The 27816-nt window shown below is 39.6% G+C and overlaps 1 protein-coding gene across 6 annotated transcripts in view; it reads right to left on the reverse strand.

Annotated features, from left to right (window-relative positions):
* lrp8 (low density lipoprotein receptor-related protein 8, apolipoprotein e receptor) overlaps window positions 1-27816 on the reverse strand; it is a 447631-nt gene that overhangs the window by 96581 nt on the left and 323234 nt on the right. For all 6 annotated transcript variants that reach the window (XM_061975707.2, XM_061975706.2, XM_061975705.2 and 3 more), the window contains exons 8-9: window positions 21113-21232; window positions 12746-12871 (exon numbers count right to left, since the gene is read on the reverse strand). In XM_061975707.2, the coding sequence (XP_061831691.2) occupies window positions 12746-12871; window positions 21113-21232 (246 nt within the window). The remainder of the gene's footprint in view (window positions 1-12745; window positions 12872-21112; window positions 21233-27816) is intronic.

Raw genomic sequence — 27816 nt, forward strand, 5'->3', positions numbered from 1 at the left:
AGAACATTAAAACAAGTGAGAGAGAGTGTAGAGTTTGAGCAGAAAATGCTGTATTGCTGTTCTGTTCTTGGCTGTTCCAGTCATTCAAATAGAGAGATAGGAAGGATCTTTCATAGAGTCCCGAAAGCAGTCGTTAATAAAGGTAATAAAATCAGAGGAAAAAACAAAAGTGCTTGGAAGTAAATGGCTCTTAAAAATATCACTTTCATCATCTTGTGGAATATAATCGGACATGATTGTGTCTGCAGCGATCACTTTGTAAAATGTTTGATTGAACATTTGATTTGTTTGAGAAACTTTCTCTGATGCAATCACGTTTATTCTCTACTATATTAGTAGTGTTTGAAAACAGTACTAAATGTAAAGAAAGGACAAGAGATCGCATTAGTTTGTGGGTTTTTTTGTGGTTTCTATGCCTAAATATAATTAGGAAGACCTGATTGTGCAATTAAAACAACGTCATGTTAACTCCTAGTGATAAATATTGTAATTGTTGGTACAATCCAATGTCTTTTCATTGTCGATTTTCTTAACAGAAACTAAAAGCTTAGTTGTTGTTGTGGTGCAGGAAAGACAAGTGCTTTAATCGACACAGTTGACCACATTGTAGCGTCTTTGGTGCTATTCGTTAGCATCAAGACAATAGTCTTAATAGTATTAATGAATTGGATTAAACAATCTCTCGTAGGCTCAACAGCATATACTGAATCTTGATATCATTAGCAAACATTGCTGAACACCAGGGACATCTATAGCTAAATAATGAGACAAAATATGAATTTCACACCATAAACACAACTGCAGACATGAATTGTAGATGAGACTAATATTTGTAGCAGGAAATCAACTGCAACCAAACTTATCCTTTCTCTTATTAGCATCACGATCACAGCAGCATGGCACTCGCTATGTCAATCAGATACGTTACTTACCGATGCACGAATACATCCAACTTTGTCTTTCACCCATTAATGCCTAATTTTGGACCCTGCAGATGTAAAGACATGATGTGCCTTCAAACTTCTGTTCTCTAAATCGTTGTGAGTGTCAAATGAAGTGCGATCTTAGCGAGCCTTAACGTTTTGGTAATGATGAATGGTTTAAATCTTTAAAAAAATATTTTTCTTAAGAGTGCCACTCCATCCTATTTAAAAAATATTTTTTCCATGTTTGCTTGTATATTTGCCTCTGAACCTTTCAAAATATGCCCAATACTGCGCTGATGCAGGTAAATAAACAGTAGCCTAATGGGACTCTACACCAGTGTTTTTCAACCCTTTTTAAGCCAAGGCACATTTTTTGCGTTGAAAAAATCCGGAGACACACCACCAGCACAAATCGTTAAAAAACGATGTCAGTTGACAGTAAAAAGTTGTTGTCTTATTTGTCGGATATGAATACAAACCATAGCCATAACCAACCATGCATCACTATAGCACTTGTCTCAAAGTCTGTCACGACCTGTCACATCCCGCCGTGACTTATTTGGAGTTTTTCGGTGTTTTCCCGTGTGTAGGGTTTTAGTCCTTGTCTTGCGCTCCTATTTTGGTGTTGATTGTCATGTCATGTACGGATGTACTTTGTGGCCGCCGTCTACTCCACACGCTGTAAGTCTTTGCTGTCGTCCAGCATTCTGTTTTGTTTACTTTGTAGCCAGTTCAGTTTTAGTTTCGTTCTGCATAGCCTTCCCTAAGCTTCAATGCCTTTTCTTAGGGGCACTCACCTTTTGTTTATTTTTGGTTTAAGCATTAGATACCTTTTTACCTGCACGCTGCTTCCCGCTGTTTCCGACATCTACAAAGCAATTAGCTACCGGCTATGGAAGAGTATTACACGGTTACTTCGCCAAGCTCTAGGCAGCACCGACACTCAAAAACAACACATAATTTGCAGTCTATAATTACTGCTTTGCAAAAAATATTTTTAACCTAAATAGGTGAAATTAGACAATCTCTCACGGCACACCAGACTGTGTCTCACGCAGCACAGTGGTTGAAAAACACTGCTCTAGACCATCGCCTGAAACCTGGAAGTGACTCTCGGTCACGTGATTGCAACCCAGCATTATACTCATTATACTCCCAAAGTTACAATAGTTAATTTTAGGAGTGTACTGTATGGACATTTTAAATAATGCTGCTGCGATTAGTCGACTGCCTTTTTTTTTTGTCGATGCATCTTTTTACGGTTGCCCGCCTATTTGTTTTTAGTCTCATGGTTAGCGGAGGGCTAGCGAGTGCGGCTAACTGAAGTATGTCCATTATCAGCGCTACTTTCAGTTACCAATCCTCACCGCCACGGTGGGAAATTAACTCAATTTCTTGGAGGACTCGTGAAACATGCGACACACCAAGTAAGCTAGAGCAGAAAGCCATGCTAACCACTGAACTAGCTTGAATGTGTAGTAACTGAACAGAAGTTAAGATAAGTCTAGCTGAAACCACGTAGAGCTAAGTTACTAGCTATGGTATAAACAGGACATTTTTCGGTTTATTGACAGTTGGTAAGTTTGGCAAAACTTCAATGGAACAGTATTGACCTGAAAGTACAGTGTTGTACATTCTTGTTAATGTTCTTAGTCTATTTGCATTATGACAGAAATTTCTATTTTAGCTTTTATGTTCCACTCTCGAGGAAAAAAAACCCTAAGACACTTTACAAAAAATGTACAGTAAAACGCCCAGTCAGTATTAAAGTACGACCATTATCAAAAATGTATGGTGGCAAATATGTTGCATTGTAAACACTGCAATTATATTCTATTAGCTACTATAAACGTTGTTTGTTGCATATCGTCCATAATCAATGTGAATGAACATAACAAAAATATCCATTACAATTAGGCCGCCCTATTTTAATGAGGATATTGTGTGTACTACATGGCTGTCACCATGGACACAGTCATTTCCCTCCATGTTATCATGCTCCTACAGGAGTTTTGCTATGTTTGGAAACAAGCATCAGTGCGCTGAAGGTGCACTCTGGAACGATCAGAACGCAAGAACATGCATATATATATATATACTGTATATATATATATTTTTATATAGGGAAACAATAAAATATCTCCTTAAGAGTTGTACGGTATACTGGTACTAATAAAGCACCGCTGTACCAATGAATTGGAAACGGTACCATACTGCCTTTGAAAAATACCGGTATTTTAATTTCATCCGCAGGCTGCCGTCCTGCGGTGACGTTGCTGACCAGAGGAACATGTCGAGTTTGTCGGCGCGCACACAAGCAGAAACAGTGATGAGAGGAAAACTGGCAAATAAAGGCAATTCTACTGGTAAATAGAGAGGGTGCGCGAAGCGTAACGTGGAGGTGTTTGGGCTTCAAAATTATCAATCATGGTGACGCTTTAAATACGGAAGCGCCACGCTGCAAGCAGTGCTTTAAAACATGCCTCGCCAAAGGTGGCAAGACCACCTGCGCTTCAAATTTAGGTAAATATTTAAATAACAATAATCCAGAGCTGCACAATAAATGTAAAGGTAATGTTGTTAACTAGCTCCCCTGCTGTGCACATATAGATACGTAAACACACACGCAGCTGTTAAGCTTGATGCCAAATATTAGCGGAGTCAAAACCACTCACGTAGCGCACACTAATGCAAGTGAAATGACTGAATTGTGTAACAAATTACTACAATTGGTGTTTTAGCTTAGTCTTTAACAATGTGTGTTTTACCTGCTCCATGTCTTATCTGTGTACTTTTAGTTATAGTATTGATTTTAGTATTTACTGATGATTTTATTTGTCAAAAGTGGCAACAGTAATCATGAAGCATTTAGTACAGGCCTGGGCATTTATTTTGACTCGGGGGCCACATTTTAGAGAAAAAAATTTGTCTGGGGGCCGGTATATCTATTTTTAGGAACACTAATACAAAACTAAAAACGTTATGACAGACCGCCTTAAAAAAAACGTAATGGAATTTCAAATTTTTCTATGAACGATAAAACACTGAATATTGACCAAATATGAACGTCACACCCCCTATCGACATATTTTACAATCAAGTGAAACGCAACAAAAATGCAACAAACAGTGAAATATGAACGCGAATGGTACAAAAAAACCCCACCTATAATCTGATATTTGCTGAATTTCCCCCAGGGATCAATCAAGTAATTTCTATTCTATTCTATTCTATTCTATATATCACTAAGCTTTAGAACTTTGTTGTGAAAATCCCCTTCCGCGTCTGTGGAAACGCTTCCCGCCTACACTGCTTGGTGCCTCGTCTGAGCTGCTGTGACGTAGATTACCATTGTAACTAATTAGATGACCATAGTAACTCATTAGATTACCATAGTAACTAATTAGGTTACCATAGTAACTGGTATATCATCCATAAGCGCAGATTCCAACCATTGAAATACTTTGTATAGTTGAAGACTTACGGTCATTAGAAAACATCACTGCACATCAGAATGGTAGCTACAGTTTCCGTCTTAACCTTCGTCTTGTGTTAGGGTCGGTACCGACTCGTTTTAGTTTTTAAATGCATAAAAGAACCACATAAATTTATTTTTTTGCATCAAGGCTTTTTGACTTTGTCAGGAACCTCTATTTCAACAAAATAAAACAGTTTTTGTTTTTTTCACTCAATTATAAAATGTTCTGGTTGAAATTATGACCTTGGTGTTGTAACGGTCGGTTTCGACCCAGTTATAAAAATAAGATTATAAAGCAATAATTAGAGGCAAAACTGAACACACTGACAGCCTGCTCCTCTCCCAATCATGTGAGCTTTAGGGGATTCTCATTTTACCTTGTCATCCAGTACAAAAACAAACAAAGACGGGCATGTGAGGTCAATTCAGTATAGGGTTGGTGACTTGCAGAGTGCACATCTCCAATTTGCAGCATGCAAAAATGAAAAAAAGATTTACAGTAAGAGAAATTCTGGATAATATTTTTGGTAAAAATGAGGGAGAGGACACAGAGCAGCATAGTGATACGGATGAACAGGTTTCTGAGGAGGAGTATCATCCAGAAGACACATAAAAATGGGAGCCATTACCTCTCTGCTTGACACTCAGCATCATGGGTTGGAATTAAAGTAGCAATGATTGTCACACACACACTAGGTGTGGCGAAATTATTCTCTGCATTTGACCCATCACCCTTGATCACCCCCTGGGAGGTGAGGGGAGCAGTGGGCAGGGAGCTAATGGCTCCCATTTTTGTAGTCTGTGGTATCACTCAGCCGGGATTTGAACTCACAACCTACCGATCTCAGGGCGGACACTCTAACCACTAGGCCACTGAGTAGGTCTGGGGGTTAAATTGGGGGTTAAATCACCAAAAATGATTCCCGGGCGCGGCACCGCTGCTGCCCACTGCTCCCCTCACCTCCCAGGGGGTGAACAAGGTGATGGGTCAAATGCAGAGGACACATTTCACCACACCTAGTGTGTGTGTGACAATCATTGGTACTTTAACTTTAACTTAACTTAACTTGATTTGTTCTGCTTTTCATTTTGTGTTTGTCTTAAAGTTCTGTTGCTGAAAAAAATACTTTTTAGCCTTTTTCTTGAAGTAAATATATATGGGTCGAAATTGACCCATAACACCATAGACGTTACTTTAGTTAAAATTATTTAAATGAAAAAATAAATTAAAAAAAATTATTTAAGAGATGTGTTCTAATACCCCTCAGTAATAGTCAGGTAACACAACAACCTTTTATTTATTTATACAATTCTCTTGAGATTCATTTTACAGTTTTTTAAATTGAAATCGAGGGGTATACTGACAAAAAAAAGGCCCAATGGCCCACACCAAAAATATTAAAACCAATATTTTCATGGACAAGGAAGCCTAACAAGGTAACCAAGAGATGAGAAACAAATTGGATGATAGATAATTGTTTTTAGTGTATTTTACAACTGATTTAAGACATGGGTCAAAACCGACCCGTTAACATAAGAGATGGTAACAGAAAGCTAACACAAGAGGAAGGTAGATCTAAAAAAAAATATTTGGGAATGTCCGGCGGGCCAGATTGAAAAGCTCAACGGGCCGCATGTGGCCCCCAGGCCTTAATTTGCCCAGGTCTGATTTAATACATCAAACTATTTCATTCAATTTAACCTAATCTTAGATAATGGCAGACTACATGTAATATATACACTTGTTCTTTGAGTGCAAAAAGAAAAGCCTAATATTTTAAAACTGTTTTTGAGTGCCATAAGAACCATATGTTTTTTGTATTGTAAGATTTTTGAATTAAAATGAAGTCAAAAGTTAAAAAAAAATCAGTCCCCTTTAATTTGAAAAGTATCAAAAAGTATCGAAATACATTTTGGTACTTATACAAAAATATTGGCATCGGGATAACCCTCCATCTCCTATATTAAAAAAACTAGTAGACATCGTTTCTGCTGTCTCCAAATCAGCTCTAAAGTCATTAATCAGCTCAAAGATTGAATTTCTGCACAGATGACATGTCTAATATTATCACTGTATATAAATCTGAGAAAAAGTATGAAAGATTATCTCTCTCCATTGTTTGTAATATTGCACTGATTGCCTTTTTCTGACTGCGGTGCAGGCTTTTGTGTGGCAGTTTACAGACACAAAACAGGTTCAGTCTTGATAAATCACATTGTCAGAGCGAAATGATTATTTTTGCATCCCCTCCTCTACTGGTGTGGATGTTCAAATAATCTGCATATATTCTGCACATACATGAAAAGAGACACCAAATGGATAGCGCTCTGTATTTTGCTCATTTGAGGGATGCAATCTTCTGTGCACAAGCTTAGTACAAACCCCGTTTCCATATGAGTTGGGAAATTGTGTTAGATGTAAATATAAACGGAATACAATGATTTGCAAATCCTTTTCAACCCATATCCAATTGAATGCACTACAAAGACAAGATATTTGATGTTCAAACTCATAAACTTTATTTTTTTTTTTGCAAATAATAATTAACTTGCATTTGAATTTGGGACATGCTCTCCCTGAGATAATCCTGATAACCACTACAACTATGGGAAATACTATACTTTGACTTTCACAAAGTGCATTATTATTATTATTATTATTATTTTTTAAACATGCCTCAAAACAACAGCTACAAAAACAATGAAGTCCAGAGTATACTAGAGCATACGTGCCAACCTTGAGGTGGGGGGTTAGGTGGTCGGGGGGCGGGGTTGAGGTGGGTGGGGTTGGGGTGGGCGGGTTTTGGTGGTAGCGGGGGTGTATATTGTAGCGTCCCGGAAGAGTTAGTGCTGCAAGGGGTTCTGGGTATTTGTTCTGTTGTGGTTATGTTGTGTTACGGTGCGGATGTTCTCCCGAAATGTGTTTGTCATTCTTGTTTGGTGTGGGTTCACAGTGTGGCGCATATTTGTAACAGTGTTAAAGTTGTTTATATGGCCACCCTCAGTGTGACCTGTATGGCTGTTGATCAAGCATGTCTTGCATTCACTTGTGTGTGTGTAAAAGCCGCATATATTATGTGACTGTATGGAGGAAAAGCGGACCTAGGTTGTAGAGGACGCTAAAGGCAGTGCCTTTCAGGCACGCCCCGATAATGTTGTCCGGGTGGAACTCGGGAGAAATTCGGGAGAATGGTTGCTCCGGGAGATCTTCGGGAGGGGCACTGAAATTCTGGAGTCTCTCGGAAATATTGGGAGGTTCAAAACGATACCGATAATTTCCGATATTACATTTTAAAGTATTTATCGGCCGATATTATCGGACATCTCTAATACAATTGTTACATATTGAATTTAAACTAAATAATGTAACACTATAAGGATAACTCCTACTTATAGACGTAGTATTAATTTAGGCTTTTTAAATTAATAACACATACAAATAAATAATATAATACAAAAGAAGTAATCTTATTAAAATGTAATACATAATAAAAATAAATAATCTTATTATATGACACAAATATATTACAAGTAGCTTACTACTTTCATAAATATAGTTGCATTAAAAAAAAAAAAAGCCTGTTTGTGTCAAAATGCATTTCGGCATTTACTGTACCGGTAGTTGCACACTACTCTGAGCACTGTTGTGCTTCAAATATAATAAAATTAACCTAATGTACAATGCAGGAAGTCGTTTTCACTTAGCAATTAGGGAATAATGCAGCAATTACCCTCACTGCGGAAAGCAAATAGAAAGATGTTCAGTTGGATTCCGGCATCTAAACAAACATACAGCTTAGTGAAAGAACACCAGCAGAAAAAAGCCAGAAAGTCATTCCACAACCTTCACTCCATTGTGCAGACTTTGTTCTTACTATTTCTTGCTTTTCATCACACAATAAAAGAAGATATTTTTGCCTGACATTCAAGAAGAAATACCCTCTGCGTAAAATGTTTAAATAGCTCAGTGAGTGGCTGCATTAAACGTCACACATTGCTATTAAAGCTGAACACAGTGCACCTGATCATAAACAATCAGTCAGCCTCATCTACCATAATTGGGACTGTTTTATATTTCGGATTGGGCCTGCATAATAATACTTTAGTTACATCTAACATAGTAAGTATTATAACAATACTACTGCAGTAATATTTTGCGGACACTCGCTTGATCATTGCTGCAGTCGCTAAACATCCATCACCTGGGCGACCCGTTTGGGTTGGGACTCACAGGTTGGCCTCACTTCAATGAAGTCAAAATAAAAACGACATATTAATGAGTCTGATATTTCGCATACCAGTGGGACCGCTGACCGAGTGTTTAACAATTCGGTGTGCACCCATAAAGTTCCGTTGGATTACCCCCAGTGAAGCTTTGAATGCTCCTTTAGTGCTCAAAAGCTGCCCATTGCTCCTGAGTGTCACCAGTGAGTCATTACCATGGTCATTACTGTGATGGCTTGGATCAGGGATGTCCAAAGGGGCCATTTCCGGCTTGCAGGTCGTTTTTTATTGGTCCCCGGCATATTCTAAAAATACGATTAATTAATTATTTAAGAGCTGTATTATTAGATGCGACACTAATTTGCCTTGAAAATAGCTTAGCATATATCTACCTAAAACATTTGATTGTTTTTTATCATTAAAAAAGTGGCCTCTGCATCCTTTAATTTCCCTGTATGCAGTTTTCCATGCAAAAAGTGACTTACACGAAAATAATAAGTGTGTGTAACTCAAATGAAATATATGTACATGACAATAAAGACACATGTTTGTGGTGTCAGTTTAATTGGCCAATGCATTGACCATTTGGTTTATTTGATCCTTTATTCAGTTTTTATGCATTAGCCTGTATTATTGCAGTACAGAATTAACACACACACACATTATTTTCTTCTAGTTGTGTCATGTATCTGCTGCAACAACTTGCACTGTAATTAGGAAATATAAATATCCATCCATCCATTTTCTACCGCTTGTCCCTTTTAGGGCCGCGGGGGGTGCTGCAGCCTATCTCAGCTGCATTCGGGCGGAAGGCGGGTTACACCCTGGACAAGTCGCCACCTCATCACAGGGCCAACACAGATAGACAGACGACATTCACATTATTCAATTATTCTTTTTTCAGAGCCTTTTTTTCCAAGTTTTCGAATTATTATTTTCTCGGCCTTATACTAATACAAATTCACACCAAGAAAGGCAGTAATCAGTTGTGTTTTTATACCATTTAAACTTAGAAAGGATGAGGGCTTGTTTTTGGTGTTTTCTCATTACCGCCCTGATTCTTTCAGTAATGACTTAACCTTAGACAGATGGCCACAATCACTGCTAACACAATTTACTTTCTCTTTGCACCAAGTTAAAATTTGCCATGGAACTAAACCAGTTAGCGATTCTATTCTCACAATAAGACAAAGAGGTCATTGCAACACACTTATTGTGTTTGGATCAGGACCTAATTTTTAACCTTTAAAATATGCATGAATTTCACCACTAAAAAGCTTTTATCATTCACTGAAAAAAAACTGAACCTTACAATTAGGGGTGTACTGATCTGATTTTATTATGGGTCTGATTTCAACCAAAAAAGTGTACATTAGCAACAGGCTAACAATGCAGGTAATGGAGATTTGATATATTCCGCCTATAAAGCCCTCTAAAAAATAACCAACCCAAAGCTGTTTTATATACATGCTGTAATTATGCATGCAATGTAGTAACAGGCCCATTCATAATATTAATAATGTATTATTTGCCATATCTTGGACTTTGCCGTAACTTTTTGGGCCATAATGATTTCACAGAGGCAACGGTCACTATTTCCTACAACAATAACAACAAGTATTAATCATAGCAGACTTCACGAGAGCTAACAAGGAACTACTTTGGAACAAATGATGATCCAGAACCTTAGATTTTTGAGCCTGAATATAAGGAGGATGAGCTACACATTGTGATGAACAGATCCAGCTCTAGCAAAACACTAAACATCACGTAGCAGTATTGCTAAGCGCTAAACAAAAAATAAAAATGTACGTACACAACAAAATATCAGACATGTCCGATAATATCGGACTGCCGATAATATATGTGCCGATAAATATTTTAAAATGTAATATCGGAAATTGTCGTCATCGGTTTCAAAATTATCGGTATCGGTTTCAAAAAGTAAAATGTATGACTTTTTAAAACGCCGCTGTTTACACGGACGTAGGGAGAAGTACAGAGCACCAATATACATTAGAGGCACTGCCTTTGCGTGCCGGCCAAGTCACATAATATCTACGAGTTTTCACACGAACAAGTGAATGCCAGGCATACTTGGTCAACAGCCATACAGGTCACAATGAGGGTGGCCGTATAAACAACTTTAACACTGTTACAAATATGCGCCACACTGTGAACCCACACCAAACAAGAATGACAAACACATTTCGGGAGAACATCCGCACCGTAACACAACATAAACACAACAGAACAAATACCCAGAACCCCTTGCAGCACTAACTCTTCCGGGACGCTACAATATACACCCCCACTACCCCATACCCCCCCACCTCAACCCCGCCCCCCCAACCCCGCCCACCTCAACCTCCTCATGCTCTCTCAGGGAGAGCATGTCCCAAATTCCAAGCTGCTGTTTTGAGGCATGTTAAAAAAAATAATGCACTTTGTGACTTCAATAATAAATATGGCAGTGCCATGTTGGCATTTTTTTCCATAACTTGAGTCGATTTATTTTTGGAAAACCTTGTTACATTGTTTAATGCATCCAGCGGGGCATCACAACAAAATTAGGCATAATAATGTGTTAATTCCACGACTGTATATATCGGTATCGGTTGATTTCGGAATCGGTAATTAAGAGTTGGACAATATCGGAATATCGGCAAAAAAGCCATTATCGGACATCTCTACAAAATATCTTACTGTACAATGTCTGCTCTCACTGGGATGCCGACTGATGATATGTTTGTATCTTTTAGCACAAGCCTTGTCTTCCCCTTTTCGATGATTATTCATTATAATTCTCACTCGTCAGGTAAAAAAAAAATTGGAGCAAACGAGCATGTTGCTATGTCTGTCTAGCGATGTCTTCATGTGTAAAATTTAATTTCAAATGTAACCAAATTCTTAGCTTATGGCCACAACCTTTTACTATGCAGGTCTAAGGCATGATTTATAATCTTAACACAAACCTTTAACAACTCACAGGCAATGCAACAGCCCAAATTGTAAATGGTAAATGGTCTGTATTTATATGGCACTTTGCTATACATGGAATGACACCCAAAGTGCTTTACATTCAAGCGCTCCTCCAAGGTTTCTCATTGTCATCCCATTGGGTTGAGTTTTTTCTTGCCCTGATGTTGGATTTGAGCCGAGGATGTCGTTGTGGCTTGTGCAGCCCTTTGAGACACTCGTGATTTAGGGCTATATAAGTAAACTTTGATTGATTGATTGACATTGTACATCACACTAACCCATTCACACACTGATTGCGGAAGCTGCCATGCGCCTTGCTAACCACGACCCATCAGGAGCAAGGGTGAAGTGTCTTGCCCAAGGACACAACGGCCTGGAACCCTCAAGTTGCTGGCACGGCCGCTCTACCGTCTGCGCCAAGCCGCACACAAACATTAGATTATATAGTTGGTCATTACCGACACAATATCCTCTTTACTTTTTTTTAAAACAAGTGGTTAAGTCATTATTTTAAAATAAAAGATAACCTTCTTGGCAGATACAGCCATCCTTATGTTATTTCTTATTGAGTTGTGATTTATAAGAATTGGAATCAAATCTGAGTGTATTGATATGAGTAAGGCAAAGTGTGCAACAGGTAATGTGGGTCTACTAAAAAACAACTTGTATTGTGCATTTTCAAGTTTTTCTTAGCTCCAGCGAACATTCAACTATGTCATTGCTGGCGCTTTTTTTTAAAATTTTTTATTTTTTAAATTACAGGACAAGGAGTGTTTACCCAGGCCAACGCAGCCAGCAGACCCTGCCTTTGCCCTTTAGCGAACAGACAGTGGCTTCCAACAACATCCTTTCCTTCACACCCCAGGGAGAAGAGACGCAGCTGGCTGTAAACTTTTCATTAGTGGAGACCACAGAAAAAAAAGACGGCAAATATTTATCTTTACACAGACTGCTGAGCGGGGCCTGCATATAAAGCAAGTATTCTCTTTTCAGGGGGTCCCCATAGATATACAAGTGGAGGATGGAATCTGGTAGTAGCTAGGGCTGTCGGAAATAAAGGGTAAATGTTGTATTGTCTGTACTTTGGTGCGGATGAGCATCCAGTATGAGTGCATGTGTTTGATGAATGACTTACCCACAGCTTTGCAGGTCTTGGAGGCAGGGTCCATCTCGTAACCTTCATAGCACTCACACTTATAATCCCCTTTGTAATTGATGCAGATTTGACTGCAGGCTTCTGGGTTCTCGCATTCATCGATGTCTGTAGAGAGCAGAGACAGATTGTTAGGAGTATGAAAACACATTTTGGAGTATGCATAAGAAGCCATGTATGGTAACTGCACATGTATTTATTCATGCACAGTGCATGATCAATAGCAATTACAGTGCAATGTTGTCGAAACCTGCTGATAGTACATTCAGCAAGGATTTAACATGCGAGTCACCATTTGCCAATAATAAAGTTTAGTATTAATGGTGAATAATACAGTATATGCACAGAATTATGGTGGAGGAGAAAGGTCACAACAAATGCCGCAACGACTATCAGCCACGACACAATTGCAAATCTCACAACAAATGCACACAGCAACACAGCACAAATGGTAAAGGGATTTTACCGTATTTTTTGGACTATAAGTCGCAGTTTCTTTCATAGTTTGACCGGGGGTGCGACTTATACTCAGGAGCGACTTATGTGTGAAATTATTAACACATTACCGTAAAATATCAAATAATATTATTTAGCTCATTCACGTAAGAGACTAGACGTATAAAATTTCATGGGATTTAGCGATTAGGAGTGACAGATTGTATAGCATGTTCTATATGTTATAGTTATTTGAATGACTCTGACCATAATATGTTACGTTAACATACCAGGCACGTTCTCAGTTGGTTATTTATGCCTCATATAACATACACTTATTCAGCCTGTTCACTATTCTTTAATTATTTCAAATTACCTTTCAAATGTCTATTCTTGGTGTTGGGTTTTATCAAATAAATTTCCCCCAAAAATGCAACTTATACTCCAGTGCGACTTATATGTTTTTTTCCTTTATTATGCATTTTCGGCCGGCGCGACTTATACTCCGGAGCGACTTATACTCCGGAGCGACTTATACTCCGAAAAATACGGTACTTATATAGAGCTTTTCTACCTTTAAGCTTCTCAAAGTGCTTTAACACTATGAACACATTCAGCGCTTTTGTGTTTCAATATGTAGGGTTCAACTATGCAACAGTTGGAATGCGGAGTTAAACATTTTTCCAAAAAATGTCCAACCTTAGTTCAGTTTATAAACCAATACAAATCTGTGATTTTCTGTTTTTCAACCCAAAACAAAGACTGTTTTGGGTTGGGCTCTCTAGGTGGCCGGGACCGTACTCTGGCTCAAGAGTCAAATATATTGTACATACAAATACACATATATACTCACATACACACAATTATTCATACATATATACATACATACGCTCCCTCATACATACACAAATACAGTACATACCTACACACTCAAAGTTTGTACATCCACACGCACATTCATTGTACAAACATACATACCGTATTTTTCGGACTATAAGTCGCAGTTTTTTTCATAGTTTGGCCGGGCTCCAGTGCGACTTATATATGTTTTTTTTTCCTTCCTTATTATGCATTTTCGGCAGGTGCGACTTCTACTCCGGTGCGACTTCTACTCCGAAAAATAAGGTATACACATACTGTACATATACAAGTACATACAGTATACATACATATAATCACGTTTCATCAAACATATATTAACGTTGTTGTCCTAGGGCAGGGGTCGGCAACCTTTACCAGTCAAAGAGCCATTTTGACCAGTTTCACAAATTAAAGATAACAATGGGAGCCACACATTTTTTTTGAAATTTAAAATGAAATAACACTGTATAAAAAGTTTTTTTTGCTTTGTGCTATGTATAAATCAGCGGTCTCAGACACGCTGCCCATACCTTAATATGGAATTTGAATGTTGGTGCGGCACGCGGGTTTTATATGAATGGCGCTTGTCAGCGTCATGCGTGCTGTGTTGGTACAGCATATGGCACCCACTACAACCGGCGTGCCTGATCAGCCACACGTTGTATAGGGCTTTCGCTTGCTCACGTAGGTGACAGCAAGGCATACTTGGTCAACAACCACACAGGTTACACTGACGGTGGCGGTATAAAAAAACAAACTTTAACACTCTTACTAATAATGCGCCACACTGTGAACCCACACCAAACAAGAATGTCAAACACATTTCGGGAGAACATCTGCACCTTAACACAACATGACAAATACCCAGAATCCCATGCAGCCCTAACTCTTCCGGGCTACATTATACACCCCCGCTACCAAACCCCGCCCACATCAACTGACGCACAGAGGGGTGTGTGTGGGGGGGGGGGGGGGGGGAGTTTGGTGGTAGCAGGGATGTATAATGTAGCCCGGAAGAGTCAGGGCTACATGGGATTCTGGGTATTTGTTCTGTTGTGTTTATGTTGTGTTAAGGTGCAGATGATCTCCCGAAATGTGTTTGTCATTCTTGTTTGGTTTTGGTTCAAAGTGTGGCGCATTATTAGTAAGAGTGTTAAAGTTGTTTTATATGGTCACCGTCAGTGTAACCTGTGTGGCTATTGACCAAGTATGCCTTGCTGTCACGTACGTGTGCGAGCAGAAGATGCAGACTGCATAACAAGGGGTTGGGCTGGCACGCTGTTAATACAGATTGTAGAGGGCGCCAAATGCTGTACCATCATGGCACGCCCTTATTATAACTGTAAGTGTGAAAATCGGAGAATATTAATCCCGGGAGTTTTCTGCGAGAGGCGCTGAAATCCGGAAGTCTCCCGGGAAAATCGGGGCGGCGGGTGGGGGGGTGGTCGGCAAGTAAGCTGCTGAGCCGCATCAGAGTGATCAAAGAGCCGCATGCGGCTCCGGAGCCGCGGGTTGCCGACCCCTGCCCTAGGGGAAACTGGGTAACACATGGCACACTGACAAAGCTTAAACTATTCTTACTGTAACAATCTACAAGGTTAATATATATATATAAAATAATAGCTTCTCTTTCTTCCCCTCCATTTATCTGCTTTCTTTTGTGTTTCAAGTTATCATTACGTATATGTATTGTTGCATTTGAAACAATTGTATAGTTGATAATAGAGGTAATTATTGTTATTATTCATTATCAATAGCGCTATTTCTATTGGTATTTGTATTGCTCCATTTGTAGTGTAATAATGCTCATTGTCATTTCTGTATTATTTATTTCACTAACTGCTTCTTTGCTATCACTTTTACCATCATATTTGTACATATCCTATTTGCTGATGTTGTTCTGTTGTTGTGTTTTCTGTTCGCTCTTATCCCCCCTTTTTTCTCTTTCTATCCTCTCCTGCACCAAATATATAAGAATGAGGGTTTCTAACAATCATAAGGTGTTTAGATTGCAGTGATGGGCAGTAACATGCTACATAAGTTACGTAGCTTGACTACATTTTCCAGTAGCTTGACGGTAGCTTAGCTCCTTTTTTAACAAGTAGCTTATCCTGTAGTTTAGCTACTTTTAGACCCATGTAGCTAAGTAGCGTACATCAAAGCTACAAGCTACAAAGAGAGAAAATGGCCTGCGTATCCAGGCCCAAAAAAATATGGGGGAAATACAATGACCTGGATGAAAGAGAACATCCATACATACGGAGAAAAACCCATGATGATTAGTTGGTGTTTGTCATAATTGACTTAGGTTAGGGCGAAACATTACGGAGGCAAGTTGAGGCGGGTCATTGAAACCAGGAAGTAAAAGTATAAGATGACGACGAGGGAGTTGGAGACAGAGGGACGCTTCATGCTGACGACTAAATGGCAGAGGGATTCTCTCCCGCAGATTGTATTTTTCCGTTAGTGATGAAGACGACGTGCAGGAAACCCACAATAATGCGTGTCCTTGGCCATGTTTAGACTAATGTATGAGTTTAGAGAAAAGAATACCAAAACTTTTTAGCTGTTTACTCTGTAAACCAACATCATAACTGCTCTCTTCATCAAGACGTCCAACACAAATTTAGGAAAACACATTAAAGTGAGTTGAGTTCATGAAAAGTTCTACTGCACATAACCATTACCAACTGTTCCTTAACAACATTGTTGTTGTTTTTTTTGTTGTCTGTTTTTCTTTTTACTGTAGGCAGAGGAAATGAATAACATTATAGGGGTGGGCCAAAGAAAAGGCAAACTAAATAAATACATACAGGTAGTTGTGAGGCGTCCCCAGCTAAATGATGGATAGATAATAGTAATGGGCCCTTAATTGGGTCCATTTGTACACTCTCCTTTACATTAATATTGATATTATACATGTAGGCCCATAGATAGAAATACCGTTAAATGTAACTTTAAAGTAGCAAGCTACTTTTGCCGTGGAGCTTGTAGTGTATCTTGCTACAGTCCTCCAGGGATAGCTTCCCCTATAACTTAGCTACATTTAATTGAGAGTATCTTGTAGCTTCGCTTACTACATTCTCTGAGTACAAACCCCGTTTCCATATGAGTTGGGAAATTGTGTTAGATGTAAATATAAACGGAATACAATGATTTGCAAATCCTTTTCAACCCATATTCAATTGAATAGACTGCAAAGACAAGATATTTGATGCTCAAACTCATAAACCTTATTTTTTTTTGCAAATGATAATTAACTTAGAATTTCATGGCTGCAACACGTGCCAAAGTAGTTGGGAGAGGGCATGTTCACCACTGTGTTACATGGCCTTTCCTTTTAACAACCCTCAGTAAACGTTTGGGAACTGAGGAGACACATTTTTTTAAGCTTCTCAAGTGGAATTCTTTCCCATTCTTGCTTGATGTACAGCTTAAGTTGTTCAACAGTTCGGGGGTCTCCGTTGTGGTATTTTAGGCTTCATAATGCGCCACACATTTTCAATGGGAGACAGGTCTGGACTACAGGCAGGCCAGTCTAGTACCCGCACTCTTTTACTATGAAGCCACGTTGATGTAACACGTGGCTTGGCATTGTCTTGCTGAAATAAGCAGGGGCGTCCATGGTAACGTTGCTTGGATGGCAACATATGTTGCCCCAAAACCTGTATGTACCTTTCAGCATTAATGGCGCCTTCACAGATGTGTAAATTACCCATGTCTTGGGCACTAATACACCCCCATACCATCACAGATGCTGGCTTTTCAACTTTGTGCCTATAACAATCCGGATGATTCTTTTCCTCTTTGGTCCAGAGGACACAACGTCCACAGTTTCCAAAAACAATTTGAAATGTGGACTCCTCAGACCACAGAACCCTTTTCCACTTTGTATCAGTCCATCTTAGATGAGCTCAGGCCCAGCGAAGCCGACGGCGCTTCTGGGTGTTGTTGATAAACGGTTTTCGCCTTGCATAGGAGAGTTTTAACTTGCACTTACAGATGTAGCGACCAACTGTAGTTATTGACAGTGGGTTTCTGAAGTGTTCCTGAGCCCATGTGGTGGTATCCTTTACACACTGATGTCGCTTGTTGATGCAGTACAACCTGAGGGATCGAAGGTCACGGGCTTAGCTGCTTACGTGCAGTGATTTCTCCAGATTCTCTGAACCCTTTGATGATATTACGGACTGTTGCAATAGCTGGTTGAGAAAGGTTTTTCTTAAACTGTTCAACAATTTGCTCACGCATTTGTTGACAAAGTGGTGACCCTCGCCCCATCCTTGTTTGTGAATGACTGAGCATTTCATGGAATCTACTTTTATAACCAATCATGGCACCCACCTGTTCCCAATTTGCCTGTTCACCTGTGGGATGTTCCAAATAAGTGTTTGATGAGCATTCCTCAACTTTATCAGTATTTATTGCCACCTTTCCCAACTTATTTGTCACGTGTTGCTGGCATCAAACTCTAAAGTTAATGATTATTTGCAAAAAATCAAATATGTTGTCTTTGTAGCATATTCAACTGAATATGGGTTGGGTTTCCCAACACATATGAAAACGGGGTTTGTAGCTTGCCCATCACTGTTAGATTGTTACTATGATTATAATTATTTGAGTAGTTATTCACTTGATATTGGTTGGTGTTACCATCACTTAGTACTTGTTTGGATGTGCCTGAATATGTGCAAATTGTACGTCTGTACTGTAATTACAGGTATATGCCGAAGAAAAGTGAGTAAAGTGAGTCAAAGATTATTGCCAATATATTGCGACAAGACCAGTAAATTAATCATTGTATATAATATTGATGATTAGAAAGCTGGGTTTTTGATTCATAAATAAGAGGTGGGTGTCAATAAGTTTCATTTCTGAAAAAACCTAAACATTATGTATTGTTTTCATTGTGAAGTATGTGTTTCTATTTCTGTACTGAAATGTTATTAAATAGGAATTGCCCTTTTTTTTTTTTTTTTTGTTTTATTTTGCGTATTGTTCACAATCATTACAAAAGACATGACGACGGATGGATTTTTTTTTCAATGCATTCCAAATATTAAATAAAAGTCCACTTACAGACAAGCCAATGGGAGGTCCTCTATTCCGCCCATAACATCCGATAACCATTGAAAAAGTGCCAACACTACTCCATTTACATTTCGTGACTTGGATATTAACCAAATATTAGTGATATTGTTATTATAAGCGCTAACGCAGACAAACTATTTATAGAGCGCCGCCGTGATCACTTCCGTTTGTCCCTATGTTTACGTCATCGACTGATCAGCAGCTTCCTCACTTCCTTGCTCCCTGTAAGTTGATTCTAGATCATAAATCATGCCTCTCACCTGGACAGAAGAAGTCTGAGTAGGTATTCCGACAGGTTGAGACACTTTGACAGCCATATAGGCGAGAACGACACTAAAAGTGCTTGTTCCCCCCGCTCTCCCACCCGTTTCTTTATGAGACATTCTTCACCTAAATGGGAATATATGAACATCCTAGCAGTCGGCATCTTAAGTAGTGTTTTATTATGTTTGTTGGCTCTCATGAAGTCTGCAGTGAGTAATAATCAGTGAAGAAAGAAAAAAAGCAAACGTCGTGATGCATTTTTACATTAATGCACCGCGTAGGCTTAAAATTATCAAAATACATAAATATTAAATGTTATTATAAATGTGCCTGTTACTACATTACAGATATACTTATATTATGCATAATAAAAACCTAGTGGATGTTTTTTAAGGGGCTCTATAGGCAGAATTGAACGGCTCCCATAGGCTCCATTGTAAGCCGACTTTTGATTGCATTTATTTAATATTCACAGTGCATTAAAAAAATCCCTCCGTTGTCATCATATTTGAGAACGATATGCAATTCCCCTTTAGGATTGTTACCTTTTTTATTATTTATTTTGCTGTGTTTTTAACATCCAAAACAAACTACTACTACTACTAGTAGTACTACTACTACCTACTGATGACACAACATCAGGAGCAACTGGGGGTTCAGTTTCTTGCTCAAGGATACTTCAACATTGTCACAGGGGGACTGAGGATCGAACCCGCAACCTTCAGGTTGGGACAAAACTACTCTACCACCTGCGCCATGCCGCCCTCAATAACAACAAAACGTAAACAAAAAAGAGCAAACCGATTCTACACCACAACACAACAACATAAAGCCAGAATACAACAAGAGTAAAGCGACAATAAAAGTGACAAACATAACAGGAGTGACAGCGGACCAAGTTTTGCAGACGGACTAAGTGGTTGAGGTGGTAAGACCAAGAAGCTTTAATAAACAAAGTTGGAAAAGCTTGTGAGGGTAAACTGATGTGATCAGTTTCTGGTCCGCTGTCACTTCCAATGTGGCTTAAAGCTGTTGTCTTGTGGTTTTATGTTGTTGTGTTGTGACGTAAAGTTGTTGTGTTGTGGTTTTATGTTGTTGTGTTGGGACGTTAAGTTGTTGAGTTGTGGTTTCATGTTGTTGTGTTGTGGCGTAAAGTTGTTGTGTGGTGGCTTCATGTTGTTGTGTTGCCGTGTAAAGTTGTTGTATCGTGCCGTTAAGTTGTTGTGTATGGCAGAAAGTTGCCGTGTTGTGTCTCTATGTTGATTTTTTGCGGCGTAAAGTTGTTTAGTTCTGGCTTCATGTTGATGTGTTGTAGCTTTATGTTGAATTGTGGTGTAACAATGTTGTGTTGTGGCTCTATGTCGATGTGTTGTGGCATAAAGTTGTTGCGTTGTGGCTTTATGTTGCTGTCTTGTGGCCACTGTACAGAATAGAGTGAAATGGCCATAAACCGTATAGAAAAAAAGAAAATCCTTACATGAAGTAGCCATTCAATGAAAAGATGCTTTGTAATTTAGCAGGATTTAGTTTGTTTAGTCAAGCAAACAAAAGAAAACAAACATTACTTAACTTCTCCTGGGTTGCAAATTGGTCATGATTATAATAAATCCATTTTATGGCAATATAGGAAAGGATTGTGCAATAACGGTTGGAATATTTTACACTTTGCATTTGAGTGTGTTTTTTTTAAATCTTTACCGCCACAAGTCTTTTTGTCCAGAAGTTTGTACCCGGATGGACAGTCACAAACAAAACCAATTCTCTGGTCCCTGCAGATGTGGGAGCAGCCACCGTTGTTGTCGGCACACTCGTTCAGACCTGCAGACAGAATGGCAGAAGGAGCAAGGCAGATTTAATGACACAACAGTGGCACACAATAAAACAGCGAGTCAAAACTTAAAGTTGAGAGTTAAAGGCCTACTGAAACCCACTACTACCGACCACGCAGTCTGATAGTTTATATATCAATGATGAAATCTTAACATTGCAACACATGCCAATACGGCCGGGTTAGCTTACTAAAGTGCAATTTTAAATTTTGCGCGAAATATCCTGCTGAAAACGTCTCGGTATGATGACGCCTGCGCGTGACGTCACGGATTGTGGAGGACATTTTGGGACAGCATGGTGGCCAGATATTAAGTCGTCTGTTTTCATCGCAAAATTCCACAGTATTCTGGACATCTGTGTTGGTGAATCTTTTGCAATTTGTGCAATGAACAAGGGAGACAGCAAAGAAGAAAGCTGTAGGTGGGAAGCGGTGTATTGCGGCAGGTGTTGTGCCGGATAACGCACCCCCGCCGTAGAATGCACCCCCTGACTGTTGTGCCGGATAACAAAGCCGGTGTTTCATTGTTTACATTCCTGAAAGATGACAGTCAAGCTTTACCATTGGCCTGTGGAGAACTGGGACAACAGAGACTCTTACCAGGAGGACTTTGAGTTGGATGCACAGACGCGGTACCGTGAGTACGCATGCAGCTGCGGCTTCCAAACATTTGATCGCTTGCCCGTACGTGCGTGCCGCTATGTGCATGTCACGTAAGTAACTTTGGGGACTTTGGGGAAATATATGTGCTGTATGAACTTTGGGGAGGTGAACGGTACTTTGGGCTGTGGGATTGAGTGTGTTGTGCAGGTGTTTGAGTTGTATTGGTGGGTTATATGGACAGGAGGGGGAGGTGTTTGTTATGCAGGATTAATTTGTGGCATATTAAATATAAACCTGGTTGTGTTGTGGCTAATAGTCTTGTGTTTATTTACTATTTTAGTCATTCCCAGCTGAATATCAGGTCCCACCCGCCTCTCACAGCATCTTCCCTATCTGAATCGCTCCCACTGCCCTCTAGTCCTTCACTCTCACTTTCCTCATCCACAAATCTTTCATCCTCGCTCAAATTAATGGGGAAATCGTCGCTTTCTCGGTCCGTATCGCTCTCGCTGCTGGTGGCCATGATTGTAAACAATGAGCAGATGTGAGGAGCTCCACAACCTGTGACGTCACGCGCATATCGTCTGCTACTTCCGGTACAGGCAAGGCTTTTTTATCAGCGACCAAAAGTTGCGAAATTTATCGTCGATGTTCTCTACTAAATCCTTTCAGCAAAAATATGGCAATATCGCGAAATGATCAAGTAAGACACATAGAATGGACCTGCTATCCCCGTTTGAATAAGAAAATCGCATTTCAGTAGGCCCTTAAGATCATCCGTGAGGGTACAGGAAAATGTTGATCCACAATAAACAGTCTTGGAAATGGGGAATAAAAGAGATGTAGTTCCACGAGGGCATGCTAGTGTTTATGTTCATAACCCACAAATTACCCTCTGACACATTAGTTGAACCCATGCATTCAATTCCCACCCACCATTTTTTCCACATTCTGCTCCCTTCATATGCTTCATCCTCTTGTTAAATTCTCCCCACTTCCCACCTTTGTACGTCCTTTTTCTATTGTATCTGTTTCAAAGTCTCCATTTATCCCCTTGTCTTTCAGCTGCCCCCGGGGGAGTGTGGAGAGATCACTGCGGAAAGCTAAAGCTGGTACTTCATTACCGGTTTAGATTAAAGATTTAAGCTTCAAGGCTACAGGTACTGCGGAGAAACATTTAAGCTGGGAGACGCTGCGTGAATAGAAACAGAGAAAGGAGCAAATGAACATCTTCAGACATTTTAAACATGGTATGAACAAGCAGGCATCCATCCATCTTCTTCCGCTTATCCGAGGGGGCAGCAACTTAAGCAGGGAAGCCCAGACTTCCCTCTCCTCAGCCACTTGGTCCAGCTCCTCCCGGGGGATCCAGAGGCGTTCCCAGGCCAGCCGGAAGAGATAGTCTTCCCAACCTGTCCTGGGTCTTCCCCGTGGCCTCCTACCGGTCGGATGTACCCTAAACACCTCCCTCGGGAGGCGTTCGGGTGGCATCCTGACCAGATACCCGAACCACCTCATCTGGCTCCTCTCGATGTGGAGGAGCAGCGGCTTTACTTTGAGCTCCCCCCGGATCAGAGCTTCTCGCCCTATCTCTAAGGGAGAGCCCCGCCACCCGGCGGAGGAAACTCATTTTGGCCGCTTGATCTTGTCCTTTCGGTCATGACCCAAAGCTCATGACCATAGGTGAGGATGGGAACGTAGATCGACCGGTAAATCGAGAGCTTTGCCTTCCGGCTCAGCTCCTTCTTCACCACAACGGATCGATACAGCGTCCGCATTACTGAAGACGCCGCACCGATCCACCTGTCGATGTCACGATCCACTCTTCCCTCACTCGTGAACAAGACTCCGAGGTACTTGAACTCCTCCACTTGGGGCAAGATCTCCTCCCCAACCCTGAGATGGCACTCCACCCTTTTCCGGGCGAGAACCATGGACTCGGACTTGGAGGTGCTGATTCTCTTCCCAGTCGCTTCACACTCGGCTGAGAACCGATCCAGTGAGAGCTGAAGATCTTGGCCAGATGAAGCCATCAGGACCACATCATCTGCAAAAAGCAGAGACCTAATCCTGCAGCCACCAAACCAGATCCCCTCAACGCCCTGACTGCGCCTAGAAATTCTGTCCATAAAGGTTATGAACGGAATCGGTGACAAAAGGCAGCCTTGGCGGAATCCAACCCTCACTGGAAACGAACAAGCAGGCATCTTGCAATAAATAAAACACATGCAAAATGAGTAGACCTGAAGTACTGTGCAAGTCTTTTCCTAGCTGTCATTTTGACATTTTAAAGCAGTAAGTAGTAGGACAGATAAATGTACGTTTGTATAACATGCCTTGATATTTACACTTTTTTAACAGGCAGGAGTTAAACGTAAATGGTCTCTATGGGAGAGGTGTCAGAAAAATTCCAGGATTGTTTTTGTTGATTACATTGTTTGACGTGAGGACCACAGGCCTCAAACAAAAACATTACACTTTGGGCCTGATCGACTAAAGCAGGGGTGTCAAACTCATTTTCGATCGGGGGCCACATGGAGAAAAATCTAGTCCCAAGTGGGCCAGACTGGTAAAATCACGGCACGATAACTTAAAAATAAAGACAACTATTTTTCAGATTGTTTTCTTGGTTGCATAAGCTCTGCTCTTTTAATGTCTTTAATGTCCTTTTTGTTCTTTGATGTTTGATGTTTCCCTCTTACACACATGCTTTTGTACATTTTTTTTCTTCTTCCTTGGCCTCAGTCTGGACCCCCTCTCCAGGGGCCCAGGCATAGACTGATTTGTTTTTTTTCTCACCCACCCCTTCCTCCCTGTTTCTCGCCTTTTTTGTAAGGGGTGCCGGAAGTTGGCAGACCCGTCAGCGATCCTGTTCTGTCTCCCTGTAATGTTTGTCTGCTCTTGAATGGGATTGTTCTGAAAATCTTAATTTCTCCTCAGGGATTAATAAAGTATTTCTGATTCTGATTCTGATTTGTTTAGAAATAGAACAAGCACATTTTGAAAATATACAAATCATAACGTTGTTGTTTTGTTTTTTTACCCTTACATGTTGCGGTTATTAGTATTCTATCTTTATTTGTCGTTATTTATACTTTCTGAATAAATGATGTGATAATGTTCATCAGTCAACTCATTGGTGTTCATTTTCAATTTATCAAGATACAAAATTAATATCAAACTCAAATTACAGGATGTTATTTATGTAGTTTGATCATTTTCCTCGACGGTGCACTAACATCATGTTTTTTTTTGTTTTTTTTTTACATATGTAGGAGGGGTGTGGGAAAAAATCGATTCGAATTCGAATCGCGATTCTCACGTTGTGTGATTCAGAATCGATTCTGATTTTTATTTATTTTTTATTTTTTTATTTTAAATTTTTTTAATTAATCAATCCAACAAAACATTACACAGCAATATCATAACAATGCAATCCAATTCCAAAACCAAACCCGACCCAGCAACACTCAGAACTGCAATAAACAGAGCAATTGAGAGGAGACACAAACATGACACAGAACAAACCAAAAGTAGTGAAACAAAAATGAATATTATCAACAACAGTATCAATATTAGTAACAATTTCAACATAGCAGTGATTAAAAATCCCTCATTGACATTATCATTAGACATTTATAAAAATTAAAAGAAAGAACAATAGTGTCACAGTGGCTTACACTTGCATCGCATCTCATAAGCTTGACAACACACTGTGTCCAATATTTTCACAAAGATAAAATAAGTCATATTTTTGGTTCATTTAATAGTTAAAACACATTTACATTATTGCAATCAGTTGATAAAACATTGTCATTTACAATTATAAAAGCTTTTTACAAAAATCTACTACTCTGCTTGCATGTCAGCAGACTGGGGTAAATCCTGCTGAAATCCTATGTATTGAATGAATAGAGAATCGTTTTGAATCGGGAAAAAAACGTTTTTGAATCAAGAATCGTGTTGAATTGAAAAAAAAAATCGATTTTGAATCGAATCGTGACCCCAAGAATCGATATTGAATCGAATCGTGGGACACCCAAAGATTCACAGCCCTAATATGTAGCATCATCTACAAAGATGCAAATAATTGCTATTGTGACATCTAGTGGACATATTTAGAACAGCAGTTTCTTTCATTCTGCTCATTTTTATACTGCGCAAACTCATCCCGCGGGCCGGATAAAACCTGTTCGCGGGCCGTACGTTTGACACCCCTGGACTAAAGGTTTGCGTGTATTAAAACATGTTCAAACTTGATAGCGCAAGCAAATCCAATGTATGGTTGTGTGCAGAAGACTGGGTTTCTTAAATGAGCAAAATAAAGAGCACAATCCTATAGCGTGTCTGTCTTCATGTATATGCAGAATATATGCTGATCATCAGAATGCTCACAATACTGAGAGCAGGAGATGCAAATATAATCATTTAGTACTCGTACTGTGATTTGTCAAGACTAAAACTGTTCTGTGGGCGCTATTTTGCATCTATATTTAGCAGTTCATACAAACTGACACGGACGAAAAATGAGGGAAAGAATATTCTTTGTGTTTGTGTCAACATATTTGGATGTCAGAAATAAAAATATTAGACGTAAGGTCTGGTCAGCAATATTATTTTAGAATTTTATAGCTGCTGAATGACTAAAAAGGCTGATTAAAACACATTTATTTGATTCTGATTTTGGTGACTGCTGGCGTTCTCTTTTTAACGGCATTTGTTTTTTGATATAGGAAATATTTATTTTATAATATAATATAAATCCTATATGGAAAAAAACATCTCACGATACGTGCTTATACCCAGTTTTGGATGGGTTTTGAAATCTGGCTACGACAAGATGCCACAACGAGGTGGACATATTTATTTGGACATTAAGTCAAGCTCTCAGCCGGCAGGGTAGCCCCCTTCTCTGCTTTAGGCTATGACAAAACACAAACATTTTGAATAAATTATTATTTTAATCTACAGTAAACTTGGCATGTGCACAACACTGCACTGCGACATAAAGTGACATAAATGCTGATAAAAACAGATTTTTTTAATCCAAACTCAAAAACAATTATTTAACCAAAACCAAAAAACTACTAGGGTCAAAATTATTAGCCCTCCTGATGCTAATAGCAGTAGTGTGCCCTTAATCCCGGATAACAGCCTGTAATCTTGTATTATAGTTATAGTTGTGTTATAGTCTCACACACATCTCCTCAGCTATCCCAGCCTATTCTTCTTTGGCAAACCTCTCAAGCTCCCCCAGATTTGACGGCCTTCTGCCGTCTTCAATTCTCCCCAAAGATTCTTGATGTGATTCAAGTCAGGTCTTTGTGTCGGCCAGACAATAACATTCACTTTGGCCTTCAGGACGTAGTTATTTACCAGGAGTGATGTGTATTTTGGGTCGACCCATACCCAGTTTTGCTGCTGACTGCTTGAGGTTTTCCTCCAAGGTCTTCAAATATCCTCCTTTCTTCAGGATTCCTTCCACCTTGACAAGATTCCCAGTTCTAAATGCCTTGACGCATCCCCACAGCATAATGCTCCCACCACCATGTTTCACTGTGGTGACCATGTTCATGACCATGGGTTGCATTCCTCTCCCTTCTTTCTCCAAACATAAGCAGTGTCTCGATGGCCAAAGAGCTCTAGTTATGTTTTATTTAACAAAGGATATGCTTCCAGTATGCATAGTATTTCCCTAGGTTCTTCAGTCTGGCTCAAAGGTGTCTTTATTGCAGAAGTGGACTTTTTCTTGGTCTGCAGGCACGCAGTCCATTCCTAGGCTCCAGTGATTGTCTTCTTTGAGACTACAATTCCAGACTTGGCCAAGTCATTCATTAGTGCCTTGGCATTTGTTCTGAGGTCATGAGACACATCTTTCACTCGCTTTATTTCCACAGTCTTTGAAATATTTCCTTTCCTACCTCTGTCAGGCTTGTTTTGTACCATGTGGCTGCCTTTGAATATCTTGATG

The sequence above is a fragment of the Nerophis lumbriciformis genome, linkage group LG14 (assembly GCF_033978685.3).
Source record: "Nerophis lumbriciformis linkage group LG14, RoL_Nlum_v2.1, whole genome shotgun sequence".
Lineage (NCBI taxonomy): Eukaryota > Metazoa > Chordata > Actinopteri > Syngnathiformes > Syngnathidae > Nerophis > Nerophis lumbriciformis.